Consider the following 16126-nt stretch of genomic DNA (forward strand, 5'->3'; position numbering starts at 1 on the left):
AAACAGGTGATGAGTCCCATTTTTGAGGTAAATTCCAACAGCCCTTTCCAATCCAAGGCAGGATATCTTTCCAACCTCTCTACCTCCACATTTCAAAAGCCCATAGGAAAGCAGCATGGGATCTGTTCTGTCTTGAACGTAAAGGCACCAAGCATGAGGGAGTAGCCAAGGTAGGCAAGTGCACTGCTCACCTGTGGAAGCCCCCAGGTAATCACACTTGGCCTCCTGTCTTCTTAAAGGGCCATGCATGCAATCTGGCTGATCCAGATTATGGAGTTGCTGGGCTGATGAGCTCAGAAGGCTGTCAGTAGTTCTCATATGTGGTCTCCTGGACCAGCAGCATCAGAATAACCTGAGAACCCATCAGAAGTGCAAATTCTCATCACCCACCCAGACCTACGAAATCAGAACTCTGGGGTGAAGCCCAGCAATCCATCTTCACAAGCCATCCGCTGAGTCTGATGACCATCAAACATAAGACCCACACAGCCACCTAAACCAAAGGCATAAGTGATGGGAAGCCCATCATTACTTGAGACAACCTGAAATACACATGCTCACTAACATTTTGTACATGATGGACAAGAATCGGTGTTGGGCAGCTGTGCTACCCCCAGCTGTAAGAGAAGAAAACCAGTCCGATCCAGGAACTCTCAGCCCAGAAGCTCCTCAATGAGGGAGCCTGTGTGTGTGTGTATGCCACACCCCTTGCCTCAACACCCACAGCCCTGCTCCCAGGAACACTACCCCAACAGCCTCTCAAAGATAAAGGATCAAGGAGAAAAAAAATAACCAGTGGGCTTGCTTCTCCCACACATGGAGACAGACCTGAAAAGTGGGTGTTTTATTGCTTTGCATTGGGAAATTAGTGCCCAAAAGCTAGACATTGCTTATATTTATTATGGTAATTTAGGAACAATATTCCCTCTGCATAGCATTTACTTACTTTTATCTTTTTCCCTGCATTTTATTATGACTTGTAACAAATTGTGAGTGGTTTCCAAATAAGAGAAAGCAAAAATATAAATAATAGTGAAAGGTAATATAAGGGAAGGGAGAAGAAGTGTGTGGGAAATATCAGAAAGGGAGACAGAACATAAAGACTCCTAACTCTGGGAAACGAACTAGGGGTGATGGAAGGGGAGGAGGGCAGGGGGTGGGGGTGAATGGGTGACGGGCACTGAGGGGGGCACTTGGCGGGATGAGCACTGGGTGTTATTCTGTATGTTGGCAAACTGAACACCAATAAAAAATAAATTATAAAAAAAAGAAAGCAAAGCCCAAGAGACATGTATATTCATAACTTTATAACCTTATAATACAGACAGTCCTCAACTTGCACATGAATGTTCTCAAAAATGACATACTGACATCCCTAAAATGCCTTAACTCATCAGATCTGGACTTTCAAAGGTCAGCTGCAACACAGACGTGGCAGAGAACAGGTGGCTTCCAGCAGTTCCTTGTGAAATGGATGGAGGGGGTGGATTACAGACCAGACGTTAATACATTTAAGGTAAGAGGAAGCCTCAGCATTGCTCAGAGTGACAGCTCTTCAGCTTCTACTCACTCACTAGACTTACACGAACACCCGGTAAAATATGTAGGAATTGAAGGGGGAAATGTGGCAGTTGTATTACCCTGAAACCATGGGAAAGAACAGTTTTCTAGAATCCTTTTTTAGGCAAAGCCAGCTCAAGGTCAGCTTCCCCTTTCTAAGGTCAACTTCCACTTGCCAGACTCTGAAGAGGGTTGATGAGCACCATAACGTCCCGCTCAGCCCTGAACCACTGCTGTGCATCCACGCACCCAGGGCACCCTCACTGAATCCAGCCTCACTGACTCAGCTCTGCCTCCAACATCCCCTGCTCCCCTCTGTCCAGAGCCACCCTCGCCCTCACCACTCCACACAGGCACCCTGGCTCAGCGGCCAATGACAAGGTGTACACTCTGCCGGCTAGCCCAGCAGAGTCTGTGTGTGCCTACTGCCGGGGAACAAGGAAGGACCATGCCCCATCCTCCCTGCACACCGCCAGATCCTTCTGGTCCTCTGAGGCATGCTCTCTCACCCCTGCTGCATACTGGCTGTGCTCTTCCCCTGGCTTCCAGTCACCAGGCTCCCTCCTGACCTCACCACCTGCTGCCAGGTTCCTCCTTTGCAGTGCTGCCCAGCCGTCCCTGTCCAACTCCCCAAGGTTGGTGCTAGGAAGCTCACCACTGCCCCACACTCCAATTCATATGTCTCCCTCTCTCTCTCTCTCTCTCTCTCTTTCTCTCTCCCTCATGACTCCCAAATTTATATTCCAGCCCATTCTCCTTTTGGAATTCCAACTCCTCACCCTTACCTCAGGTGCCGTCCCAGGCTCCCTCTCACCTCTGAAACACCCCATCTACCCTGTGTGTAGCCAGCACCCTGGAGGCAGTGGGGCTCAGAGCTGCTGTGCCTGCCCTGGGTCTCCTGAACCCCACCTGGAACTCAGTTCCCAACAGCTCAATCAGGCAAAAGTAAGAGCTTCATATCCACCTCTCCCTCCACCACAGGCCACATCCAGTCTGTTTCCCCACCGTGCCTGCAGTATTATTTTCAAATCTGTAACCATGTCATTCTTCCCTTTATGACTGGAAAATGTCAAAACCTTTAAGACCCTGTGCTGCCTGGTCAGTGCTTGTCTCTGCCTTGGCCAGCACTGTGGCCACCCAGGCCTTTCCCAATTCCTCCCCTTAATTCCAGCCCACTCATCCATCAGCACTCAGCTCAAGTACCACTTCCAGAGAAGAGTCTTCCCAAGACATCATCTGACCTACCTGCCAAGTATAAACCAGGATCCTCTGCTAAAACCTGTTCTTTACCCCCAGAGCATGTATCTCAATTTATAAAACAAATTCACATGACTTCTTTAATGTTACTTTCCCCGCTAGATGGTCTGCAAATCTATACTACTAATCACTGAATCTCCAGAGCCCAGCATAATAAACCATGCAGTAGATACCCAACGCAGATTTGATGAGAAAACAAATACAGCAACAAATGAGCTCTCTGGAAGTACACTATTTACCTTTATACGTTAAAATTCTATACATGTTTTCTGAATTCACAATCAGGTTCAAAAGTAGGGGACTGCCAAAAGAATGAACTAAAGCTCCACTACACACACAACAAAACCTTAATTACACACAGGGTGAATACTGCCATATAAGACTGAGATATAACAGACGTCCTATGCTCATATTTGAAGGGTACAATTTGACAAATTATGACACGTGCACCATTGTGAGACCATCCCCAGAATCAGGACGAATGCCCCTTCATCCCCAAAGTCTCCTTGTGCTTCCTAAGCACTAATGTACCTCCTGTCACTGTAGACCATGCTGCATTTTCTAGAATTTTATGTACACAGAGTCATACAATGTGTACTGTTTTGCCTAACTTCTTTACTCAACATAATTCTCATCCCTCTTAAGAGTATTCACTTTTATTGCATAGTACTGGATAGTACGGATAGACCACACTTCATCCATTCACCAGCAAAAAACATTTGGGTTGTATCCAGTTTGTAGTTATCAAAAATAAACCTGTAGAAAATAAATTTAAAAAAACAAAGTTGCTATGAACATGTGTGCACAAGACTTGGTAAGGGCATATTTCCGTTTCTTTGAGTAAATACTTAGAAATGGAGTGCCTAAGTGGCACCTGAGTGGCTCAATGGGTTAAGCATCCAACTCTCGATTTCAGCTCAGGTCATGATCTCAGGGTCATGTGGGGCTCTGTGATCAGCGGGGAGTTAGCCTGAGGTTTTTCTCTCCCTCTGCCACCTGCCCCCAACTCATGCTCACTCCCTCTCTCTTTCTCAAATAAATGAATAAAATCTTTAAAAGGAAAGAAAGAAAGGAAATGGCTAAGCCACTTGGTAGATACTTAATAGTTCAAGGAACCGACAAGCTGCTTTCCAGAGTGGTTGCACAGTTTTCCACTCCCACCAGCAGTGGAAGGGGGCTCCAGATTCCCCAAGGTCCTCATCAACACATGGTAGGACCATTCTAACTATTCTAGCAGGTGTGCAAGAGTAGCATGCACTTCAGTTTCAGTTTGCACTTCCCTCATAACTAGTGCCACCTAGCATCTTTCCCATGCTTGTCACTTGTGTACCTTCTTTGGTGATGTGTCCGCTCAAGCCATTTGTCCATTTTTTATTTATGTTAAAGATTTTATTTGTTTTTTTTTTTTAATTTTTTTTTAATTTTTATTTATTTATGATAGTCACAGAGAGAGAGAGAGAGAGAGAGGCAGAGACACAGGCAGAGGGAGAAGCAGGTTCCATGCACCGGGAGCCCGACATGGGATTCAATCCCGCGTCTCCAGGATCGCGCCCTGGGCCAAAGGCAGGCGCCAAACCGCTGCGCCACCCAGGGATCCCAGATTTTATTTGTTTATTCATGAGAATACACAGAGAGGAGAGAGAGAGGCAGAGACACAGGCAGAGGGAGAAGCAGGCTCCATGCAGGGAGCCTGACATGGGACTCGATCCCGGGACTCCAGGATCACGCCCTGGGCCGAAGGCGGCGCTAAACCACTGAGCCACCCGGGCTGCCCCATTTGTCCATTTTTTAAATTAGGTTCTCTGCTTCCTCATTATTGAGTGTTGAGAATTCCTTATGTATCCTGGATATAAGTCCTTAATTGTTTGGTAAAATTCACCAGTGAGGCCATGTGGCCTGGAATCTTCTCTATGAGAAGCTTTTTAACTACTATAAATTCTTTCATAGATGTGGGGTTAGTAAGGTCATTCATTTCCTCTTGAACGTGTCTTCCATGGAAACTGTACGTCTTGTCTATGCTGCAGAAGTGACTGGCGTAATAACAATGTTCATACTATCCCATTGTTATCTTTTTAGCATCTAGAGAATCCGTGGTGATTCCTCATATTGGCCATTTGTGTCCTCTCTTTTTTTACTGATCAGTCTAAGAAGTTTATCAATTTTATTGAATTCCTCAAATAACCAGATTTTGGTTTTGTTGATTTTCTCTGGTAAATCTGTTATTTCGCTGATTCCCATTATGTCCTTTATTATTTGCTTTCATCTACTACTTAGAGTTTAATTTGCCCATATTTTTCTAACTTCTTAAAGTAGACAGACATTCCATTACAGACAACAAAAGCATTTTTGTGTAAGGTGAGTAGCTCACTCCCAGAATATTATTTTAACAATTTATAAACAGATGCTTAAGACTCACATGCAGTAAAATACAGTTACTGTTATTATTTGAAGAACCAACTGTGGATTGCTGCCATGGTAGTTACTCAGACTCAAACTCAGTAAATGAATGCCCTTCGTCCAAGGTGGGATAGATGACCTTAGATCCTCCTCTATTTGTCACCAGTTGACCAAGTGTGGAAGACACTCCATTCCAGTCTCTTGTCACTTAAAAATATGGCTTCTGTGGTACTTTCTGGAAGCTTAGGCTTCACCACAAGCCTGTCCAGAATTTGACCACATCCTATTTATAGAGTGTGTTTTCAAAAGAAACAAAAATGCATTAACAAACAGGAAAACTGTGACCAGAAAATGTCATGTTTCCATGAGAAGAAATCTGTTACCAGCACCAATGTTTACGATTGCCTGAATGAGGCAATTTCTTCAGCCCCACAGAAAATATTACAATAAGTTTACTCCAGAAATAAAGGCCTGGAATCAGATTCTAGGCATCCTGATGGTGTCCGAGAGTGCTACCAGCAGAGATGATTCATCCAGGGGAGGCTCCTCTGAAACTTCTAATTCTCCAACAAAACCACTGTAACGTGACAGAGTCATAATCTTTTGGCATGAAAATCTTTTCAATTTTTCAGAAAACCAGTGTTCCTAACAAAAGACTTCTGAATGAATTTGCTAACTGCATATGGATACTAAAAAGTCCCTCATAAACATAAGAGAAGCCATGGGTCTTAAGTGTAAAGCATTTGTGAATTCTCTGTGTGAAGGAATCTGGCCCAAACTCTTTATTTCATAGATGAATTAATTGAAGTCAGGTGCATATGGTTGTGTAAGTTGTGACTGCACAGTCTAGGGAGGGTCACTCACATTGTCATGTACGCGAATGGGGTGTTAGGAGTGTGCTAGGGGAGAGCTCTGGGGCAATGATGCATAGAGATCAGCCTCCACAGAGGTCAGCCTCCACGGGCACAGAGCAAGTTAGGGAAGGGTCATGGTAGAGTACAGAAGTGGCCCTAGTTCTTTACTCTTCCCTGTTGCCATGCCCTGTGGAGAGTGACATGCTAGCTCTTTCCATCAAAAGATAAAGCCTGTTTTTTTACTATTTGAGTCCAAAGCTGGCCCTGACTTGCTTTGGCCAATGGCAGGTGCTAGTACCTGGCTGAGGCTTCAAGAGGCTTGGAGTGTTTCTGTGCTGTCTCACACCTGCCTCCATTCTGTGGACAAGCCCAGGCCCCAGGTGCTATGGGATTGGAGAGCATGCAGCAGCAAGCTTGGCCTCCTTGGTCCTTGCAGAAGCCTCCTAGACTCCACTGGAGAGAGCCCAGCTGAGATGGGCAGAGCTGACCACGCTGCATGGGCAAGATCAGTCATGACCCGAAGGACTGCCTAGCTCACCTGTAGCCCCATGGACAAAAACAGATGCTTTCTTCTGCCCACTGCTGAGGTTTCATGGCTGTTTGTTAAGCAGCCTCACTGTGGCAGTAGATAACAGGTACAGGCTGGAGAATGAAGGTGTTATTTTGTACAGAACTTTAATTTTTATGACACTTGGAGCAGCTTTTTAGAAACCAGTCAATAATATTCAATATCATCTCCAAACAAGGTGTTTGTAATCCAGAACCAAACAAAATATAGCAATTTAGGCTTCTTCCATTTCATATTAAATTGCTTCAGCTGAAAATGGGACTCTGCTGTTCCAAGTTTGCTTTGGATTTGCAGTTTCCTGCCACGAAGTCTTGTTGTGGCAGTATGATTTTTTTGTGAGCAATACCTTCTTTAAAATGGTCTTGTCCTCAGTTATTCGTAAACACTGTGGCCCGTGATGGCCTTTCTCCCTCACTTCTGCATGACTCATGACCCTCTGCCCCTTCTCACTCATCTCTCATGGAAGAACCCCACAAGGAGTCTGGTAAGCTCTCCCTGTAGCACCTCATAGTCCTCAGGGGGACTTCAGGGCCTTCCTGACTCTGGGTTTACTGGTGTCCGTCTGTACTAAGATGGAAGGCAACATGCTGTACTTGTACGGATATACATGTGTCTGTGGCTAATGCTGTCTCCAGAGGGCCGTCTCTAGTCTTCTGGATTGGAATCACCTGCGTGTTTGTCATTGTTGGTAGGAGGTGGCAAAGGCGTGGTGTACCTCTGGGCAGTCAACTCTGCCATGGGCTGTGCCAGCGGCTAGGAGGGTTGGTTGTCTCCAAGACCCACTGGGCCCTTCCAGAGCCCCTGTAACAGGGTGGTTCCCACGTGTGTTCAAGAGTCATCCATTTGCTATGTGACCTTGGGCAACTTCTCTAATTTCTCTGAGTCTTAATTTCCACCTAAAAATGAGATTAATGATACCTGCGTGGAGGGGATGGGCTCTTGGGGCAATAGGGTCATTTAAGGGGGTAAATAGATATGAGGGGTTTGGTGAAGCATTGGGTACAGAGTAGGTCCTCAGTACACAGTAGGTGTTAGTATTTTATGAATTGACACTGAAAACTTTCCCTGCGGTGGCCAGGAAAACTCTAAGACAGGATTTGAACCTCAGGGCCACTCAAATCCAGGAACAGTTTCTTATTCTCACTACTGGGCAGATTCTAACAACCTTAGGGGGCTGGCGGCCCCTTCCTTCCCACCCAGACAGACCACCATTGTGTGGGCTGGTGGGACCACTGAATTTGACTTCCAGGACCCTCTGTTGCGCGCCAGGTCCAGTGCAGCTGCCAAATGCACACAGCTGCTGGCTCAGAGGGGCCGGAGGGCCTCGCTGGTAGGCTCGGGTTTCACTTTATAGGGCTTCATGCATGGAAAGGGCCTGGAACACCACGGTGTGCAGATGGAGGGTGGGGGAGGGCTGGCCCTGGGTCCCCTGGGTCTGAATTCTGACCTTTTCTTCCATCATTTCTTCCCAGTTAGGTTAGGAAAATTCATTTCCTGCTATTTTTATATTTCTTACTTTAGCTCTGGATTTTAAAAGTTTTCTGAACCAGGCTGGTAGTTCTCAGCCGTTTTTGTGGGATAGTGCTGTGTCTGCTGTACTCCAAAGGCCAAGGAGATGGGGATGTTTAAATAGATTGTGTAAAAATATGTATTTATTGGGTTCCTACTATGTGTATGCTAGTATACATATCATACATACAGAAACACACGCACACATCTATGTGTTCAGCATACCCGGGGTGGACTCTTTGGCCCCGGAGAGCTGACTGAGCAAAGTGGGCATGGCAGACTGCCAAGCATCAGTGTTCTCACCCGGGAGATGGAGGCGACACGCAGCGCCGCAGAGAAGCAGCTCAGCACACTGCCAGCAGCTCCGGGCTTGCCCTACCCCTTTAAGAGAGACGTATGCAGAGGCGGGCAGTGCTCAGGGGAAGGAGGCCAGGAGGCCTCAGCGGGCATATTTCTATTAATAGAACAGGGTCCTGGGACGGCACCAGCAGGACTCTCCCAGGGACTGGGAAGCAGCTGCCCCGGGACAGGAGGTCATCTTGCTCCCCTAGTGCTCCCCAGATCCAAGTCAGCCCTCTCTGAGTACCCATGGGTGAGGCCAGCATAAACCCTGCACTGGTGCTCGGGTGGCTCTCGGGAGATCCCTTTCTACGTCCCCCACTCTGAATGTAGGTTTGTCTGCTTTACTTTGATTGAGCCAGCAAAGGCAGTTAGTTTCCTTCTTCCCCAGGCCTAAAGCCCAAGGCAAGAACCTCCCTGCTGAGAGGCTGAGACAAGACTTTAAAACCACGTGCTTTGAAAGCAGATGTTTATTCTAACTCTTGTGGAAGCTTCCTCTCATTAAAAGGAATGGGATATGAAGGAATGGGATATAACCCATCATTCCATTTGTAAAGTTTAAAGACTCCTTAGGAACACAGTCAGGACATGATGTGTTCCGTAACTTTTCTGAGTGCTTTACCAGGCGACCCACAAGGATTTACCAACAGTGACAGGGAGTGGGCCTTCGGAGCAAGACCCATGCCAGCACGCCACACTGCCATCGCTGGCCTCACCTGCAGGGTAAAGGGTCCAGGAAAAGGCAAACTTCCTGCAGTGGGCACTCAGAACTGCTGTCCAGCGGCCACTGACTTCACTTCTCTCCCTGAACCAGCTCCAAAAGACCTAGCACTGATCAGAATGCAGGCCACAAATCAATCAGGAGAAAGCCATTCTTCCTCCCATGTTCTGTCCTAATGCACTGATTTTCTGCAAGCCTGCAGATCACCACCTAGGGCTGCCAGATGACAGTCGGAGGAAATACAAACCACATTCTAATCCACGTCAGAAAAATCGTCAGATGCTGGGCTGCTCAAAAGCAGGTTGCCCAAAACTTCTTAGTTCCTGCTCCTCTGCACGAAGAGCTGACTTTCTGACTTTGGATTTCCTGCTGCCTCATCCTACCAGTTTTCCTACTTTCTCCTGTACCAAATCCCCAAAGAACCTGTTAGTCCTTTCATCTCCTAGAGCATCTGGGCACCCTTGAAGCCGGTACAGACTTATTAATTTGACTGGGTCCAAATTTATTATGTGACCTATTATGGGTTGGACAGTATCCCCCAGAATCCATATGTTCAAGCCCTGACCCTGGAAGCACAGGATGTGACCTTATTTGGAAACAATGTCACTGCAGATGTCACCTGTTAAGATCACACTGGGGACAGATGGCCCTAACCCAATGACAGTGTCCTTATAAAAGGGGAGGTTTGGATACAGCAGAGGCCGCAGGGAACGCAGTGGGGACTCTGGGTGAGTGCTAGACCCCCTTCCCTGGTGCCTTCCAAGGGACCAAGGCCCTGCCTGTATCCCAATCCCAGACCTGCACCTCCAGAACTGGGAGAGAGCAGATCTGTGGTGCAGCCGCTGGGCTGGGGCTCCATCACGGCCCCAGGACAGACACTCAGCCTGACAGCTTAACCCAACCTAAATGCTCACATACACATGGAGCAAGACCAGAAGGGTAGCAAGACTTTCAACTGTGATCCACAAATGTGGATGGAGGGAGTGTCTCCGGGGAGCATTTACCCAGCGGCGTGTGCTCTGTCCCCCTGGACCTATGGACAAAGAACGAGGCTCCATGAGCTTCTCGTGCTGAACCAAGCAAGTCCATGAACAAAACTACAGCAGCATGTCATGGTGTCCATCACTTTAGGGTGTCTATCACTGGAGGTCAGCCCTCTGAAACTTCGACATCTTGATTTCACCCTCCTGATGAAACAGTCTAGAGAATGTTTAAAGTGTGAATTCACGAGCTCAGGGTTGCAGGCTCCCTGGATTCTGGGGCCTCTGTGTGCTCCCAACAGGAGGGATGGGAAAGTTTAAACTGTGAGCAGGTCACATTCTGGTCATTCCCAGACAAAATCAAAGCACCTGAGCCTCATACAGAAGATGGGGAAACTGTGCAATCCCCACGTTGTCTCCCCTTCAGCAGAGAACTCCCCGTCAGCAAGAATGGAAAGGGTCTCGCCTGAACTGCTTGTGTCAAGTCCATGCCCCGCCCCTGCCCCAAACCTAGGAAAGCCGACTGCATCAAGGGGATCCCGAAGACAAAACTTTTACAATCTGGACCGAAATGAAATGTCCTCATGGTCCTCCGCCCTTTCACTGGTTCCAAAGTGGAACGAATGAACATAATGCAACACATTAGCACATGTTTTCTTAACAAGAGGCACATGGGAAACCCAAGCCACCCCAAAACTTCTCTTAATGCTGTGCTTTCCCCACCCTAATGGTCTGTTTTAAACAGCAGATCTACAAATGTTAGGTTGCAGGCTGCTCACACCACATTAACCCATCATCCGTGTGTCTGTGCGGCAAACTGGGGTAATATCAAGGCCCTTTCAACTCACATGAATATTCAGTGAAGTTTCCAAACACTCCTGTGGAAAGAAAGCCATTCATACAGTCAAGTAAAAGCTGTCTGGCACATCTGCTGTGGGGCTCATGGCACTGGGTGTGAGCACTCAAATAAATACCTGTGCTTAAGAAATGCAAGAGCTCATGAAACACCCGAAACCCCAGGTTTTTAGAGACAGAGACTAGCTAATATTTTACTCCAAAAACCTACCTTTGAACCACAGAGAATCAGTAGTTCTGCCTATGTGTGCCTCTGATGTGAAACTTGTGTTGTGACTGCCTCAGTCGTAAACAAATCAGTTGGGGCAGCAGGGTAGGGGACACAGGGGCTGTGGGGCTTCAGTTTGGCCCTTGCAATCTAAACACTGTCTTCATTCCTCTCCTCCTTTCAGGGATGGAGGGAATGCTCCAGTTCTGAAAGCAAATCTTTCTAGAATGTACAAGAAAATGATTATTGAAGTCTGCCAGTCTAATGAATGCAGTTAATATACCAGATAACACGCATTAATAGTGATACGTTTTTATCCAGATAGTATCTGAAATTTCTTAAAGTTTCATGTCGGTCGTGGAACAGCATTTATAGAAGGCTGCTTTGGTGAACTGTGCATGCATTGTCACTGCTTCTCAACATCTTCCTTTTATTACCAGAGGTCCTGATGTCCAGAGGACAACAAAGTACTCTGAGTGCCTTGCAAGTTGGATTTGGCTCCTTATCCCTCTCTTAAATTATCATTTTATTGTTGCATCAGGTTCATTTATAAGCAACCTTTTTATTTCCTGGACAAGCTGGCAGCTCTTCACTCTAATGCAGATTCTGTTTCCCTGTATATGTTCCAAGTAAGAAAAATACCTAAAACCCATATGCATGCAAAATTTATGTTAAATAAAACCTTTTCCGACCTTTAAAATGCAGCACCAACCATGCACAAACTTAGAAGAGTAAACGTTTTACTTTTCCAAGTCACCTAATTAACCTCTTATTAGCAAACTGTCCTGGTGACGTTAGGGCCAGTATGAATCCATTTTTAAAAATAGTTTTGTTTTTTGTTTTTGTTTTCCTAATTATGGTGTGCTTCAGCTTCTCCATTGAACACCTTTTAAGTAAATGTTGATCTTAGGATTCTGCATTGGCAAAAAAAAAAAAAAAAAAGGATAAAACTGCAGTTTCTGACATACAAGTACGCATTGTTTTTAAAAGCGTTTCTCCGCCTTGGCCCCTGCTTTGTGAGCCCCTGTAAGAGGAAAACAAACTTTAACCACTCACAGAGAGGCGGGTCAAGGTTCACGCTCGCCCCGGGGAAACCACCAGCCACCAGGAGAGAGGCAAGGTCCGTGGGGCTGGGGATTCTGCTGGGAACCAGGCGTGGACCTGGAAGTGAAATCTGGAATATTCCGCCGGTCCTGAAGGGTCCCCGGGCCCGGAGACGCGCGGAACGCTCGGGGGGCGCGGCGGCTCCGTCCAGGCCGCCCTCGCTGCCGCTCGCCGCACGGCTCAGACGCCGCGAGCGCGCCGACAGGCGGAGGGGCTCCTGCAGCGGCAGCCGGGCGGGAGCTGTCGGAACAAAGCCTGGGGGAGCCGCGCCGGCGCCGGCGCCGCGCACCGTCCCGCGCGCGGCCACGGAGCGGGGCGCCCCCGCCTCGGGGCCCCGCGGCCTCCCGGGGTCGCCCCCCGCCCCGCACACAATGGCGCCCAGCTCCCGCCGCCGGGCCTCGCGCCGCGCTCCCGGGGCCGCGCACAAAGGAGGCGCGTGGGCTCCTCCGCGCCCCCGCGCCCGCGCCCGCGCGTGTCCGCGCCCCCCGGGAGGCGGCGGGCGGCGGGGCGCGGGCGGCGGGCGGCGGGGCCTGGGCGCCGCGGGGGCGCCGCGGGGGCGCCGCGGGGGCGCGGGCGGGGGCGCGGGCCGGGGCGGGGGCGGGGGCGCGGGCCGGGCCGGGGCGCGGGCGCGGGCGCGGGCGGGGGCGGCCGCACTTACTTTCTCGATGGTCCCGGGCAGCAGGCGCTCCAGCAGCCTGCAGAGCACCACCCCGTCCTTGAGAGACGCCTGCAGGAAGCCCTCCGGGTCCGAGATGGTCTTCTTGGGCGACTCCAGCACCCCCAAGGCGATGAGCCACGTAACGGTCTGCTCGGCGGAATTCATCGCGGCGGCGCGCCCGGCCTCCCCGCGCCGCGGGCCCGAGTGGGCGCCGTTCACCTCGGAGCGGCCGCGGCCCGGCCGGCTGCGCCCCCCGCCCCCTCCGGCTCGCCCATGGAGAGGCCGGCCCGGCGATTGGCCCGGGCGGCGCCGCGCTCCGGCCGGCTCGCGCTCCCTCGCGTGCGTCCTGGCCGACTGTCAAGTGCCTTTTCATTAGATGCACATGAACCTGCGGCGGCCGCCCGGCGCCGCCCCCGCCGCCGCCTCCCGGCTCCCAGCCGCCGCCGCCGATGACATCACCGCCAGGAGAAGAAAAGACGCGGCGCTGGAGCGGCCCCGCGCCGGCCGGCCTCGCTGGCTCCCCGCGCTCGGGCCCGCCGTGCGCCCCGCCCCGGCCCGCCCGCCCGCCCGCCCGCCGGCCGCGCGCGCCCACCTGCGCCGCCGCGACCCCCAGCGCCCGCCGCCTCGGCCGTGTGCGCCCCGCGGGCCCCGCGCCGCCCCGCGCGTGACTGTCGCGATCCGGCGGCGCCGCGAGCCCCGAGCGCCTCCCAGAATGCTCTTTTGGGTTTTGCCAGTTTTATTTCGGGCGCGGGGGGCGGGGGGCGGCGCTGGAAACGAGCCGCTCGCTCCTGCCCGCCGCTCCGCTGGGCAAGCCGGCGGTTGCGGAGCGCGGACGATCCTTGCAGCCGCGAGCAGCTGGGCCTGATGCGGGAGGACTCGGCCCCCGGGCGGGCGGGCGCAGACGCCGGGAGTCCCGCGTGCCCCCCGCCGGGAGGGAGGCCCACGCACGGGACCCGCCGCCCCACCCCCACCCCCACCCCCACCCCCACCCCGGGGCTCTGGGACCTCTGCAGGACCCTGGCGTTCCCGACACCGACACCGCGGAGGAAGGTCAGGAGAGCCAGAGCCTGGCCTGGCCTGGCCTGGGTCTGGGCCTGGGCCAGGGTCTGTGCCGCGAGTGCAGAAAGCCTGAGAACGCCTCCATCCGCGGCGCCGTCTCTCGGGGGCAGAAGATGCTTGGGTCGCCGAGGGGAGGGGCCGCGGGCGCCGGCCGGACTGCAGGGACGCGCCGTGCAGCTGTCCTGCGGTGCACACGCTGCTGCACACACGGGCTGACGTGGACATACGAGTGTAACCAAGGGGGAGCCCCTTCGTACACGAAGGACATGGCCGTGCAAGCGTGTGTCCCGGTACTCCCTGCACACCCGAGAGCTTCCCCTGCTTGCTTCCCGATGGCCTCCGGCAGTTTAAGCCCCATTAGCAGAGCTTTAGACGCCAGGCACATATATGGTCCAGTTAATGACAAAGGGCTAGGAGCCATACAAAAACTTTGTAAAAAAAAAAAAAAAATAGAGGCTTAACTCTTTCTTTCCCTTCTTCCAGAGTACTTCCATGGCGATCATGAATTGCATTTATTTCCAGCTCTGAACTAAGCAATTATATTTTCTTCCCAAATGCAGACATGGTCAGGGAAAGGGCAGCATGGATTCTGGACGGGAGGGCCACCTACTCAATGGTCATGGTTACCGCTTCAGGAGCTCACTGGGTGCCTGCCAGAGCTCCTTCCTTGCATCACATCACAGCATCGTTACTATAGTCTTACAGAGTTTGTCTCCTTGTCCCCATTGTCACACACCCAAGTGGTGGAGATGAGACGCAACACATCACCAGTTTCTGGACAGCTTCTCCACACGCTTTCTAGCAAACAGAGCATTAAGAGTTCTATTAAGGGCTGTGCCCAAAGACTCTATCAACAAAAGGGTATTGACCTAGAGGTAGTCGTCCTCTGAGATTCCTGTTTACTCCCATTACAGCTAAATTGAAGAGATAATTTCAATTTACAATCGAAAGTCATTACAATTTCAAATTATGTTAAATTAGGTCTGGTGCTTATAATCTGGTAAACAAGAGAAGATTCAACTTGATTTAATCAAATAATACTACTTAGATGACCAATAACTGGGCAGCCAGTTATGGTCAGTAAGGAGACCCACTAAACTGATCTTACAAGTCCCCAAACATTTCTATGCTTTGCGCTGACTAGTGGCATCCTTTTACCTTGGATGTACATTTATTTCAATAAAGTTTACTTGGAAGGGATTCATTATAACATTGTTCAAAGCTAGGTGTTTTTAGCTGTTTAACTGAGCTATTTCAGTACCCATGGTGAGCATTTGGTTAAGCTTACCATTTTTCCAAATTCCTGTTACAGAAGGCATGGGCTGTGGAGAAGAACTCATTGTTCTTTTGGGTTGGAGCCAATTAAGACTGTTGTCGACAGAGGATTTTGGTCTGTGGATGAGCTTTGCACCCCAGGTGGCCCCCCCTGTTAACACCTCAGATCCCACATCCCCGGCCATGTCTGGGGCAGACCCACGATCAACCGCCACCAGCAGCTCAGCTGAATCCCATCCGAGCTCAGTTGAGTTATACCAATTCAGTTGGTTGGCTTGTTGGTACTCAGAGGATGGTCTTCCAAAAAATGTTAAACTTTACCCCAACCTGAAGCCGGACAGGCAGATGGCTTACTGACCTAGTAGTAGGTAGAGATCACTTCCAATGGAGGTGCTTTTTTTTAATTGGACCATCATCTAGATGGAAACATGCATGAAGAAGCAGTTCTCTGAAGCTCATTGGAGCTACTGTAAGTAGGTTATTGAAAGCATTCATTTTGTTAAACAGTGTCTTATTCATTTGCCATAAATACGGTCAAATGCTAAACATTAAAGATGCAAGGCAGGAGAAATAGTTTATAAACATACATGGCTGAAAATTACTCAGGATCAGAAGACATACCAATACAGTGTTCTATGAAACATCTTGCTAATCAGTAGCTTATCCTACTTATTCGGTTTCCCCCCAGAGGCAGATCCTGAGCCAACAGTTGAGCACAAGCAATTTATTTGGGACACAATCCCGGAAAGGACAGATGAAGAAAGAAGGTGAAACAGGGAAGG

The 16126-nt window shown here is 50.1% G+C and overlaps 1 protein-coding gene across 5 annotated transcripts in view; it reads right to left on the bottom strand.

Annotated features, from left to right (window-relative positions):
- Positions 1 to 13485, bottom strand: part of ARHGEF7 (Rho guanine nucleotide exchange factor 7) — a 123624-nt gene extending 110139 nt beyond the window's left edge. Inside the window, exon 1 of one of the 5 annotated variants that reach the window (XM_041731375.1) lies at positions 13011 to 13480. In XM_041731375.1, coding sequence (XP_041587309.1) covers positions 13011 to 13175 — 165 coding nt within the window. In that variant the 5' untranslated portion in view covers positions 13176 to 13480. Of the gene's footprint in view, positions 1 to 13010 lie in introns of all 5 variants that reach the window. The other 4 variants (XM_041731372.1, XM_041731368.1, XM_041731373.1 and 1 more) reach the window with 4 other exon arrangements.
- Between the last annotated feature and the right edge of the window lie 2641 nt (positions 13486 to 16126).

This window comes from Vulpes lagopus, chromosome 16 (assembly GCF_018345385.1).
Source record: "Vulpes lagopus strain Blue_001 chromosome 16, ASM1834538v1, whole genome shotgun sequence".
NCBI lineage: Eukaryota > Metazoa > Chordata > Mammalia > Carnivora > Canidae > Vulpes > Vulpes lagopus.